The following is a 14,568-nucleotide window of genomic DNA, read 5'->3' on the forward strand; positions in this document are numbered from 1 at the left end:
GTGGAGGTGAAGGTAGGCATTGCCAAGGTGAAGGTGTCTAATGGACTTTGGTCTGGACTAGGGTACAGTAACACATTTTGAAGAGGTGGGAAATTGTACATTGTAGTTTCAATATTTGGTAGCAAGATTATTTTCCAAGTGTGCTCATTGATTGCTTCATTTATTATTCATTCTCATGTAAGAAATGTAGAAAGAGTGCAAGGGTAGATAGCATAATGGTTATACAAAGACTGTCATGCCTGAGGCTCCAATGTCCCAGACTCAAGCCCCCTCACCACCATAAGCCAGAGCTTGATCAGTGCACGGGTAAAAAGAAAAAGAAGGGGAAAAAAAGAATAGAAATTTAGAAAGAAATAGAATACATAAAACCAAATGTCTTTTTTTTTACCAGAGTACTGCTCAGCTCTGGCTTATGGTGGTACAGGGGACTGAACCCTGGGACATTGGAGCCTCAGGCATGACAGTCTTTGTATAACCATTTTGCTACCTACCCCTGCCCAAACCAAATGTCTTAAGGGAATATTTCACACAAGTGTCTGGATAAGTCTCTCATGATAGCCATATACTACTTAATCAGCTCTGTGAGGCATCAGTCCCCAAAGTCTGAGCCAAATCAACACAGTAGCCTCTAGTATTATACATAAATACTTCCCTGCTACATGGTAACGATTCTTACTGTACACATGGACCACATACTGCTCTCTTTGTCTAATTAGATAGAAATTAACCTAAAGATGTACCTAACAAGGGCAAATTAAGTAATTCAACAACTACAAATGTCCTTTCAAAACCACACTTAACTAAATTTGACCATCAACTCTCCCAGTAGTCTCACATCTAGTTTTGCTCTATTGTCCATTTTATTTTTTATTCTTTTTATTTCAGATAAAGAGGAATAGAGAGAGAAAGAAGGGACTTCTGGGAGGTGTGGCTATGAACTAACAGTAAACAGCAAAGACTCTCCCCCCAAAACAACAAATACTGATAACAATCAAATCCACAATTCTCGCTAAGTAGTAGCTGGGACATCTGTGACACCGAAGCCCCAGGTGGGTGCTAGTGTGCATAGACAGGGTGAGAAAAGGTACAGGATTGAAGCCAAGCACCCAGAGATTGGGAGCTTTGACATTAAACAGCACCGTTTTGCCTCTGAACAACAGTCGAAGCTGCACATGGTGCTGACTGTGAGAAGGGGTAACCTCTGAACTTTGGCCCATGGCCTCAGGGGGGAGACTCTGCTAAACTGGTGGTAAGGTTATACCACAGTGGCAGAGGATTCTCCTGACCAGTCTGGTCTGCCCCCTCAAACTAAGGCAGACCAGACAGAAGGTGATATGCAGCAGCTGGCAGCTAAAAGGTAATAGATAGGAACTGATGGCCAAATGGTAAACTGAACTCTGCTTCTTAAAACACAGCTGCCACCTAGTAGGAAACCCCCATGGCTTAACTTAAGAATGGAATGAAATCCTATAGAGAAGCCATATATATGGTGGAGGGTAGATAGCATAATGGTTATGCAAACAGACTATCATGCCTGAGGCTCTAAAGTCCAGGATTCAATCCCCCTCACCACCATAAGCCAGAGCTGAACATTGCTCTGGTAAAAAAATAATAATAAGTAAATATATATTACATCAGTATAAAACAACTCAAGGGTATAAGAAGAAACATAACCCCAACCCCCAATATATAAACAAAGTGTTGGCTCAGTAATAACCATATTTTTCTGTGCAAACAACAGAAAAATAGAAAAAAAAAACTTCAGAACGTGACAACTCTAAAACACAGAAATGAAACAGAAGGACTTGAGGAAATTATATATAGAGAGGAAGACTATAGAAAACTCATTATGGGGAGTCGGGCGGTAGCGCAGCGGGTTAAGCATACGTGGCGCAAAGCACAAGGAGCGGAGGAAGGATCCGGGTTTGAGCCCCCGGCCCCCCACCTGCAGGGGAGTCGCTTCACAGGCGGTGAAGCAGGTCTGCAGGTGTCTGTCTTTCTCTCCCCCTCTCTGTCTTCCCCTCCTCTCTCCATTTCTCTCTGTCCTATCCAAAAATGATGACATCAATAATAACTACAACAATAAAACAACAAGGACAACAAAAGGGAATAAATAAATTATATATATATATATATATATATATATATATATATATATATATATATATATATATATATATAAAACTCATTATGGAAAAGAGAAAGAAAAGAAAACTCACTGTGAGCTCTCTCCAAGACTCTAAGCACAGGATTGAGAAGCATACTTAAGAGTTGAAACATACTTTATTAAGGAGTTAGGAAACACAAAAGAAGAGCTCCAAAGAAAGTCCTCCAAAAATTAGAAAACAAGAGAGAAAAACTTCAAACAGAATTCACCAAACAGGAAGCACGAAGGGAAAACTTCAGGTAGAATTTCAAGGTGTGAAAGACACTTTGAGCGCAGGACAAGCTCAAGTATTAGGCTTTGGAAGTAGACTCACTCAAGCAGAGGAATGAATATCTCAACCAGAAGATACAATTTTCCCACTCAATTTAAAGATGGAGAGAAAAGGTTTAAAAAGAATGAAGAAACTCCCTGTGAAATAGCAGACTATCAAAAGGTTAAATGTAAGAGTGATAGGAATTTCTGAGGAAGAGTATAGGATCAATCTCACTCAAAAAAAAAAAAAAATCAACAGCGAAATAGCGACTTTAAATGAAACCATAAACAAAATGGACCTAACAGATATATACAGAGTTTTCCATCCCAAAAGAATTGAATACACATTCTTCTTAAGTACACAGAGATCATTCACAAGGATCAACCATATGCTGCACCACAAAGACAGTCTAAACAAATATGTGAATATTAAAATTATAAAATGTATCTTCTCAGAACATGGTGGTATGTGCTACAGGTGAAGCGCACATAGCACTAAGTGCAAAGGCGAGCCCCCGGCTCCCCACATGCAGGGGAGTGCTTCACAAGCGGTGAAGCATGTCTGCAGTTGTCTTTCTCTCTCCCTCTCTGTCTTCCCCTCCTTTATCGATTTTTCTCTGTGCTACCCAACAACAACAGCAATAACAACAATAATAATAACAACAACGATAAACAACAAGGGCAACAAAAGGAAAAAAATAGCCTCCAGGAGCAGTGGATTCATAATGCAGGCACCGAGCCCCAGTAATAACCCTGGAGGAAGAAAAAAAAGTAATTTTAAACTACACAAACAAAATAGTGATTACCAAAATGAAAGGAAGGTGGTTAAACTGGGATAAAGGGTCAACTGTATAGTGAAGGATGCAACTTTACTTTTTTTTAATATTTATTTGTTTCCTTTTTGTTGCCCATGTTTTACTGTTGTAGTTATTATTGTTGTTATTATTGATGTTGTCATTGTTAGATAGGACAGAAAGAAATGGAGAGAGGAGGGGAAGACAGAAGGGGGTAAAGAAAGACAGACACCTGCAGACCTGCTTCACCGCCTGTGAAACGACTCCCCTGCAGATGGGGAGCCAGGGGCTCGAACCAGGGTCCTCACACCGATCCTTGCGCTTTGCGCCACCTGTGCTTAACCCACTGCGCTACCCCCGACTCCAGGAATTTTACTTTTTGTCCTAATACATACAGATGTTAATTTAGGGTGCTACACACCCGAAACATATATGCTATAAAACAATATTCACTTCTTCTTCTTCTAGCGTTTGCCCTTCTTCCGTAGCCAGTCAACAGCGTCAGGTTGAGCTGAAAAAAAGTTTCGAGACCTCCTTTGAATCTGGAGAGGTGGCAGTCGTTGACTAAAAAAAATTAAATCTACAAGGCTAGATATTGAAGACAGTGTATTTCAATGAAATAATGTATACATATGTAGAGTAGGGTACTCATTCAGTTACTCATTCAAGAATTCAGCAATTACCCTTCTAGCTATATACCCAGAAGATATGCTTGCATATGTGTTCTCAAAAGATATTTTTAATACCCTCATAACTTGGCCTTTCATATGAGTCAAAAACTGTAATCAAGACCATCAATGAGTGAAGATAAAATAACTGTAGGATATTCACATAATCGGATATTATACAAAACTGTAAGTAAATAAACTAGCACTGCAAAAAATACTCTGGGTGATCATAACAACAAAAAAAGACAATTTAGGGGGCCGGGCGGTAGTGCACCTGGTTGAGCACACATGTTACAATGCACAAGGACCCAAGTTGGAGGACCCAATCCCCACCAATCCCCACCTGTAGGGGGAAAGCTTTGCAAGTGGTGAAGCAGTGCTGCAGCTGTCTCTTTGTCTCTCTCCCTCACTCTTTTTTTAAATATTTTATTTATTTATTTATTTATTTATTTATTTATTTATTTATGAGAAAGATAGGAGAGAGAGAATCAGACATTACTCTGGTACATGTGCTGCCAGGGATTGAACTCAGGACCTGATGCTTGAGAGTCCAATTCTTTATACGCTGTGCCACCTCCTGGACCACTCTCTCTCCCTCTGTATCATCCCTTTTCCCTCTCAATTTCTGGCTGTCTCTAACCAGTAAGTAAATAAAGATAATTTTTAAAAATTTTAAGTCAATATCACAATATAAAACTTAATATCCATATGTAACTTCAAAATCAATTAAATATTACTTAGGCATACATGTGAGTTCATTAATATGTAAATCATATCCTAAAGTAAATAGATAATATATAAAATTCAAGATCTTTATTTCCTTGGGGACAAGTAGAGGTAGAAATGTAATTGCTCTAGACTATTAGTTTCCCGTTCTTCAACTGAGGGCTAACCTCAAAGTTATTCCTACTTTTTAACTCTGAAAATGAAATGATGGTATGTTTATAAGCCTAGAATTAATTATTGCATCATCTACAATATAATTCTACAATATAATTTTTGTGTGAATGCAAAGCTATGGTAACTGCATGGTTTTTTCCAATTTGTTTAACATCTTATCCATGGTTAAAAAAATTAAATTAAATATATTAATTTATATATATATGGTTTACATTGTATTTCCAATCTGTAATAGAAAACTTAAAATAATTCACCCTGAAATTAATTTTCACAGAAGAAATCTCTCTTTTTTTTTGGAAGTATATGCTATTTTTTTTTGTTTTTTGATGTTTTTTATTATTATTATAGGGGAATTAATGTTTATATTCAACAGTAAGTACAATAGTTTGTACATGCATAACATTCCCCAAGAAATCTCTTTTTTATTATTTATTTATTTATTTATTTTTATTTAAGAAAGGATTAATTAACAAAACCATAGGGTAGGAGGGGTACAACTCCACACAATTCCCACCACCCAATCTCCATATCCCACCCCCTCCCCTGATAGTTTTCCCATTCTCTATCCCTCTGGGAGCATGGACCCAGGGTCATTGTGGGTTGTAGAAGGTGGAAGGTCTGGCTTCTGTAATTGCTTCCCCGATGAACATGGCCGTTGACTGGTAGGTCCATACTCCCAGTCTGCCTCTCTCTTTCCCTAGTAGGGTGGGTCTCTGGGGAAGCTGAGCTCCAGGACACATTGGTGGGGTCTTCAGTCCAGGGAAGCCTGGCCGGCATCCTGATGACATCTGGAACCTGGTGACTGAAAAGAGAGTTAACATACGAAGCCAAACAAATTGTTGAGCAATCATGGACCCAAAGCTTGGAATAGTGGAGAGGAAGTGTTAGGGGGATACTCGCTGCAAACTCTAGTGTACTTCTGCTTTCAGGTATATATTTTGCAGTAGTTTATGGATACGTGTGAACATATGCTCTCTCTCACAGAAACTGGTGTATATCTAGGTTTTGGGACTTTGTTAGAAAGTGAACCACCTGAGATGGAATTAGAGTATACTATGAAAGGAAAGGTCTCACCCAAGTAATGAAGCTGAAGGGTTTTCATTCCACACGTGAAGTCTCTGGACACAGTCTGAAGTGAAGCCTGTTGAGGTGGCCATTGTTGAGTTGATAGAAATCTCTTTTTTAAAAGAGAAAGAAAAGGGGTCAGGTGGTGACACACCTGATTGAACACACATGTTACAATGAGTAAGGAAAGACCTGGGTTCAAACTCCTGGTCCCCATCTGCAAGGGGAATGCTCTGCAAGTGGTGAAGCATTGTTGCAGGTATCTGTCTGTCTCTCCCTCACTATTACCCTCTTCCCTCTAGATTTCTGGCTGTCTCTATCCAATAAATATAATAAATATAATAAAATTTAAAATAAATTTAAAGGAAAAAAGATGAAGGAGTGTCTTAAGAGAACTTTTTAATAATATTTCTGTTGTTTTTCTTTTTTTTAATTTTTAATTATTCATTAATGAGAAAGGTAGGAGAAAAGAAAGAACCTGATATCACTCTGGTACATGTGCTGCCCGGGATTGAACTCAGGACCTCATGCTTGAAAGTCTAATGCTTTATCCACTGCACCACCTCCCGGACCACAGAATACCAGTTTATTTATTTTAATGGGAGACATTGAGAGGGAATGATATGGAGAGACAGAGAGAGAGAGAGAAGTGTGCTGTTCAGGTCTGGTTTATAGTGGTGCTGGGAACAGAACCTGAGACCTCAGATCCTCAAGATGAAAGTCTTCTGCAGAACCACTGTGCTGTCTCCTCAGCCTTTAAGAGAACTTTTCATAAGACAGTTATTTGGATAAACTTCCAACCATTGACTTAGAATTCTTAATCACCTCTGTGAGCTTGAATCTCCAGGGTCTAATCCTATTAACATAGTAGCCTTTAGAGTTGTATATAAAGACTTGAGCCTGCATTAATTTAACTCCCATTGCTTAATTAATCATAAATATAACTATAAATGTTTCTGACTAGAGTATACATTTAAAAACTACAAATAATCTATCAAAAATGTATTGAATTAAACTTAATTGACCATTTATTCTACCAGTTCCACATTTAGTTTTTCTCCATCTTCCACGTTAAAGAATTGTTTTAAATTTATGTTCAGCTATTTCATTAAAATATAAACTTTATTGTAATGTTATAAGAAACTGGTGGCCAATTCAATGTTTCTGAGACTCAATAATTTTATGAAGAATTTATCTTGAACTATCAATGAAATGAAGATTCATGATGTGAGCATGAGTATATTTGGAACATGAGAGTGATGCCTATGAGTTCTTCCCTGACAAAAGCCTAAGTATATTCTAATATTTTGCTTTATGGTAAGTCTTCTTTGCTATTTTTTGCTAGAATTAATAGGAACCAGATCCTAGATAACATAGACCTCTGTCTAGCATGAAAGGAAAAATGTGAAAGGTTTATGAGATTTAAATAAATGCCAATGATATGTTAAGAATAGAGGATGTGTTTAATTTCAACAAGACCAGTTAGTAAATCTTGAAATTACTGAATGTTCTTTATGTTCCAAGTACAATACTAGATAATTTATATTTAATATCATTTATACCTCCTCAAAACCATGATTTAAAGCAGGTACTACCAAAACAACTGTTTTATATGAGCAAGCTGAGGTTTAAAGCACTTAACTAGAATACTCAAATTCACACTGAGAAAGGAACTGACATTTGCTCACATTCCTCACATTGGTCTCAAGCTAGAATCTGGGTTTAACTATTTTGTTAATTAGTGAGTGAAACAGACAGAGACATAGAATCAGAGCAGTATTCTGGTACATGCTATTCCAGGGATTGAACTCACAACCTCTTGCTGAAGATTGGGCACTCTATCAACTGCTCACTTCCCAGGTGAGATGAGGAGGCAATATGCTACTTTAAAATTAATGAAAGAGCAATGTAGTCTCTTATTTTATTTTATTTTATGTTATTTCATTTCATTTTATTACCAGAGCACTACTCAGCTCCCTCTCAATTTCTGGCTGTCTCTATCCAATAAATAGATAATAAAAAAGGGGGGGCTGGTGGTAGCGAACTTGGTTAAGTGCACACATTACAGTCTGCAACTACCCAGGTTCAAGCCCCTGGACCCCACCTTCAGAAGGGAAGCTTCATGAGTGGTAAAGCAGAGCTGCAGGTGTCTCTCTATCTCTCTGCCTCTCTATTTCCTCCTCACCTCTGTCTCTCTGTCTCTAATAAATAATGACTCATGTTTAAAAAAAGATAAAGATAATTTTTTTAAAAAGAAAATAGATAATAGATGTTCACTCTTTTCCTTGTAGCATATGTAGCACACCTAGAGTAGTGTGCTCCTTTTTGAATTCACTAACCAGAGGGTACGAGGCTGCGTCCTGTGCAGTTTATTTCTGTTACTGAAATAACAACAATAGGAATTCCGTGGATATTCTGTGTCAGGATATCCTGTGCAGGACAGAGACAAGATAGATGGCCTCTGAGGTCTATTTTCAATTCTAAAACGTCATTTGTTAATGTCTCCTTTCTTAAATAAAAAAAAAATTAAAAAAGAAAGACAAAAAAGGGATAAATAAATATTTTTTAAAAGAAAAAAAAAATTTAAGTCATGACTTTTTTTATTATTATCTTTATTTATTGGATAGAGATAGCCAGAGACTGAGAGGGTGGGAAGATAGAGAGAGAGAGAGAGACAGAAAGATACCTGCAGACATACTTCACAACTTGTGAAGCTCTCCCTCTACATGTGGGGACCAGGGGTTCGAACCTGGGTCTTTGCACACTGTAATGTGTGCGCTTACCCAGGTTTGCTACCGCCTGGCCCCAAAAGTCATGACTACTATTATTATATTATTATTATTTATTTTAATGAAAGAGACAGATATATATACAGAGAGAAAAAGATCAGAGCATTGCGCAGCTCTGGCTTATAGTGGTTCAGGGGGCTAAGCCTGGGACTTTGGGGTTCGGGCATGAAAGCTTTTTTGCATGACCGTTATGCTATTGCCCCCATCGCCCCCAACCCCATCATGGCTTTTTAACCCCCAACTCTATTTAAACCTTAAATTCTCAAATGACAAAAAAACAAATTAAAAATTAAAAGGGAATTTTATAATCAAAGCATTTTAACATTCAGGCCTGTCTCTGTAGTTTGTCATTTCTGTATATCTATTATGTTCAAGACTTCTGGAGGCCTGGCTATGGTATAACAGTGTTCATGGACATTTTTGTGAACAGTTCAGTACATTTTAAAGTTATGCAAAAAATAAAAAGATATGCATTCCAAATAGTTTTAGAACCATCATGATAAAGTCATCAGAGTGAAATATGAAAACTCTAAGTGTAGTTAGCATAATAATTTAAATGAGTATGGGGTTTTTTATATTTATTTATTTTCCCTTTTGTTGCCTTTTTTATTATTGTTGTAGTTGTTGTTGTTGTCATTGTTGGACAAGACAGAGAAAAATGGAGAGAGAGGGGGAAGACAGAGAGGGGGAGAGAAAGATAGACACCTGCAGACCTGCTTCACCGCCTATGAAGCAACCCTCCTGCAGGTGGGGGGCCGGGGCAAGAACTGGGATCCTTATTCTGGTCTCTGTGCTTCGTGCCACGTGCACTTAACCCACTGCTCTACCTCCCGACTCCCATAAATATGTTTTTTTATTTTTAGAATTAAGTATGACCACGCACAGTTCCAATAATATGCTTTGACAATAATAAACTCACGTCTTTTGAGAACAGAAGCATTTTATCTTCACTGAACATAAAAAGAGCCTGGCACACAAACGAATTAAATAACTGACTGCACAAAGACATGTCATTTGTTTCCAAGTGGTGGAACTGAAATTTTATTCCAAATATTCTTATTCCAGAATATGATTTATTTTTATTTTATTTTGCCACCAGGGTTATCACTGGGGCTTGGTGTTACATGACGACACCACTGTTCCCAATGGTCTTTTTTTTTTTCTGATAGAAGCAGAGAGAAATATATATAGAGAGAAAGAGAGACCTCTAGCACTGCTGCACTGTTTGTGAAGCTTCCCCCACTGCAGGTGAAGACCAGGGACTTGAACCCAAGAACTTGTACACAGTAATGTATAAGTTCTGCCAGGTATGCAATGTCATATTGACTTTGAATACTAATTTATTTACATTTCTGTTCTGTAGGGAGAAAAAGTACATCATGATTTCAACTACTTGATAATAATAACAGCTCCTTCATGACAACAATGCTCTAATTAAAATGCTTAGAATAATATGCTGTGGTAATTTTATCTTTACTCATTTTACTGTAACTACAGCAAATATTATACTCTTGCCACAAATGCTATAAATGAGGACTATCCTAGATCTGAAGTTCATAATGAGAAACTACAGACTATATATATATATATATATATATATATATATATAGAGAGAGAGAGAGAGAGAGAGAGGGAGAGAGAGAGAGAAAGGGAGGGACAGGGAGAGAGAGGGGCTAAATCAGTCATTAAACATTCTACTCATAAACTTTCATAAACTCAGTAAGACTCGGGCAATTTTTATCCTTTATTTGTATTACTTTTAGAGTCAAAATGAAGTGATGATTTTAAACTACTCAGTTCAAAGTGGTCAGAGGAACCACTCTATGATCAGCAAACTCTACAGGCAAAAACAACTCACTTTGTGATTGATTAATGAACTGCTTTTCTTCTTCTTCTTTTTCGTTTCTTTTCTCTTCTCATCTTTCCTTCTCTTCTCTTAACTTTTCTCTCCTCTTCTTCTTTTTTTTATATTTATTTTCCCTTTTGTTGCCCTTGTTGTTTTTCATTGTTGTTGTAGTTATTATTGTTGTTGTTGATGTCATCTTTGTTGGATAGGACAGAGAGAAATGGAGTGGGGGGAAGACAGAGAGGAAGAGAGAAAGACTGACACCTGCAGACCTGCTTCACTGCCTGTGAAGTGACTCCCCTGCAGGTGGGGAGCTGGGGGCTCGAACTGGGATCCTTATGCCGGTCCTTGAGCTTTGTGCTCTTCTTTTCTTCTTTAATTTCCTGTCTTACTAATTTCAACTAATACCCAGGTTAGTAGTAGCAACAATGTGTTCTTAGGTGTATGGAGTAACCAAATGATTCTGGAACTAGCTTGATTTTTTTAACTCTCTCTCCTTCTTTCTTTCTCACTAATAAATAAATAAAATATTAAAGAGAGAGAGAGAGAGAAATGTTCCAGATGGTAAAATGCATGAAAAAAGTGAGTTTGGGTTGTCCAAGACAAAAAAGAATTTTCAGAAACATGTAAGACTGATGTTTTATTACCATGGTATTGGTTCTAGTTTCATATGAAGCAATGGAAACAAGTAATGAAAGTTATGGAACAGATTTCATCCTCCTAGGATTTTCTGACAGACCCCAATTAGAACACATCATCTCTGTGTTTGTCTTTATCTTCTATCTTGTGACTCTAGTAGGAAACACAACTATCATTCTTGTGTCCTATCTAGACACTCACCTCCATACTCCCATGTATTTCTTCTTATCCAATTTGTCCTTTTTGGACCTCTGTTATACAACTAGCATTGTGCCCCAGATGCTGGTGAATCTTTGGGGCCCTAAAAAGTCCATTACTTATGGAGGCTGTGTGCTGCAATTCTTCTTTGCCCTTGACTTGGGAGCCACAGAATGTCTCCTCCTGGCTGTGATGGCCTATGACCGCTATGCTGCTGTCTGCCAACCTCTTCACTACACAGTCATCATGCACCCTCAGCTCTGCCAGAAGATGGTGCTGACCTCCTGGATAGGTGGTCTGGGAAGTGCCTTAATTGTTTGTTCCCTGACTCTGAAGTTGCCAAGATGTGGACAACGGCAAGTGGATAACTTTTTCTGTGAGATGCCAGCATTGATCAAAATGGCTTGTGTCTACTCAAAAGTAATTGAGATTGTTGTCTTTACTCTTGGAGTGGTGTTACTTCTAGCACCTCTGTCACTCATTCTCATCTCATACGGAGTCATCACACAAGCTGTCATGAGGATCAAGTCAGCAGGACGATGGCGCAAGATCCTCAATACTTGTGGTTCTCACCTCACAGTTGTAACTCTGTTTTATGGAACAATTATTTATATGTACATGAAACCACAAAATAATAGCACCTCCCTAGATGAGGGAAAGTTCCTTACACTCTTTTACACAATAGTAACACCCAGTCTTAACCCATTGATCTATACTTTAAGAAACAAAGATGTGAAGAGTGCAATAAAGAGAGTAGTGTGTGTTAAAAATACATAAGAAAAGTCATGAGTCAGACAGAAAGATATGAGTAAGAATGCAGAGAGTTAAAGAACAATATTTCCTGAGGCTGGGAACACATCTCAGTAGAACACCTGTATGGCTCAACACCACAGGAAAGCTACAAAGTCTGAGGAGTTCCATAGGTAGTGAAGTGTTCTTTTGCTTCATCTATCTCTTCCTATCTTAAGTTCTCATAACCAATAAAAGATGACTCATTAAATCAAGGAACATTTCTTGAGTGCCTACCATGTACCAAGAATTGTACTAGATACTAATTGTGTAAATAAGTGGATGGGCTTAATAAGATGGTAGGTAGAGCTGCAAAGATAAAACACAATCCTTACTGTTAAAAATCTCTAAAACCGCTGAGTAGTATTCCTTGTGTAAAGATACTACAAATTTCTTAGCCACTCATCTATTGTTGGACACCTGGGGAGCTTCCAGGTTTGGGCTGTTACATATTGTGCTGCGTTAGGGACCAAGTGGTGGCACACTTGATTGAGTGCACACATCACAGTGTGCAAGGAGCCGGGTGCAAGTCCCCCAGCCCCCACTTGCAGGGTGGGAAGCTTCACAGGTGAGGAAGCAGGTCTGCAGATGTCTTTCTCCACCCTCATCCTTATCCCTCTTAACTATTCTGTTTCTAATTAAAAATAAATAAAATTGGGGAGTCGGGCGGTAGCGCAGTGGGTGAAGCACATGTGGCACAAAGCACAAGGACCGGCTTAAGGATCCCGGTTTGAGCACCTGGCTCCCCACCTGCAGGGGAGTCGCTTCACAGGCGGTGAAGCAGGTCTGCAGGTGTCTATCTTTCTCTCCCCCTCTCTGTCTTCCCCTCCTCTCTCCATTTCTCTCTGTCCTATCCAACAACGACAACATCAAATAATAACTACAACAATAAAAAAACAAGGGTAACAAAAGGGAGAATAAATTACAAAAAAAAAAAGAAAGAAAGAAGGGAGTCGGGCAGTAGCGCAGCGGGTTAAGCGCATGTGGTGCAAAGTGCCAAGGACTGGCGTAAGGATCCCAGTTCGAGCCCCCGGCTCCCCACCTGTAGGGGAATCGCTTCACAGGCAGTGAAGGAGGTCTGCAGGTGTCTACCTTTCTCTCCCCCTCTCTGTCTTCCCCTCCTCTTTCCATATCTCTCTGTCCTATCCAACAACAACGACATCAATAATAATAATAGCCACACAACGATAAAAAAAAGGGCAACAAAAGGGGAAAAAAAGATTTAAGAATAATAATAAAATTAATGAATTAAATATTTAAAAAATAAGGGAATCGGGCGGTAGCTCAGCAGCTTAAGTGTACATGGCTCAAAGCACAAGCACCAGGCGTAAGGAACCTGGTTCCAGCCCCCCCACCTCCCCAACTGCAGAAGAGTCGCTTCACAGGTGGTGAAGCAGGTCTGCAGGTGTCTTTCTCTCCCCCTCTCTGTCTTTTCCTCCTCTCTCCATTTCTCTCTGTCCTATCCAACAACGACGACACCAGTAACAACAACAATTTTTTAGCCAATAAGGGCAACAAAAGGGAAAATAAGTAAATATTTTTAAAAGTGTTGTATCTTTTAAAATATGTATTTAAAAAATAAAATAAATAAATGGTGGAGGCTGGGTGGTGGCTAGTGGTGCACATAGTACCAATCTCAAGGATCCGCGCAAGGATCCAGTTTCGAGCCGCCACCCACACACACCTGCAGTAGGGAGAATTGCTTCACAAGCGGTGAAGCAGGTCTCCAGGTGTCTTTCTCCCTTATTACCTCCCTCCTCCTCTCAATTTCTCTCCGTCCTATCCAATAAAATGGGGGGAAAATGGCCACCGGGAGCGGTGGAAGCGTAGTGCAGGCTGGAACCCCCGCAATAACCCTGGAGGCAATAAATAACTAAATATGGCAACTTAAAAAAAAAAAAAAACCTTTTTTTTAGGGGGCCAGGAGATAGTGCAGCGGGTTAAGCGCACATGGCGCACAGCGCACGGACTGGTGTAAGGATCCGTGTTGGAGCCCAGAGTTCCTCACCTTCAGGGAGGAAGCTCAAGCAGAAGGTCCTGAGTTCAGTCCCTGGCTGCACATGTGCCAAAGTGATGTCTGGTTCTCTCTCTCCTCCTATCTTTCCAGGTGATGTCACTCATAAGAGATACTTAAGGGAAATAAGCAAGGAAAACTCAGGGCAAGTCACTAATAAACTGTGGTCTATTTCAGTAGACCTAAGAATTCAAAAGGAGAAGGTGAGAAGGAATGAAAAGGAGGAGATTGGTGGCCCAGTGTTCCATGGTATAGAAAGACGACAGCCAGTGGTAGGTGAATTATACTGATACTTACATTACTGCAAATATGTCTCTAGGAGATTTATGAAAATTTTTTCAGCATAATTTAGATTTTTATATGAGCCAAAACCAGTTATCAGCAAAAATTTATGTTAATGAGTGGCAAAATTATAGCAACACTGTAAGCAGAGGATAGGGTAGAGGT

The 14,568-nt window shown here is 39.0% G+C and overlaps 1 protein-coding gene across 1 annotated transcript; it reads left to right on the forward strand.

The window, feature by feature from the left end:
- The first annotated feature begins 11,159 nt into the window (after positions 1-11,159).
- Positions 11,160-12,095, forward strand: LOC103127763 (putative olfactory receptor 2W6). The gene has a single exon (XM_007538642.2). It carries the CDS (start codon positions 11,160-11,162, stop codon positions 12,093-12,095), a length of 936 nt encoding a protein of 311 aa, XP_007538704.2.
- The last annotated feature ends 2,473 nt before the right edge of the window (positions 12,096-14,568 follow it).

The sequence above is a fragment of the Erinaceus europaeus genome, chromosome 4, assembly GCF_950295315.1.
Source record: "Erinaceus europaeus chromosome 4, mEriEur2.1, whole genome shotgun sequence".
Lineage (NCBI taxonomy): Eukaryota > Metazoa > Chordata > Mammalia > Eulipotyphla > Erinaceidae > Erinaceus > Erinaceus europaeus.

Excerpts from the sequence above, each read along its gene's own strand:
- LOC103127763 (XM_007538642.2), top strand. The coding sequence starts at position 11,160 with ATGGAAACAAGTAATGAAAGTTATGGAACAGATTTCATCCTCCTAGGA.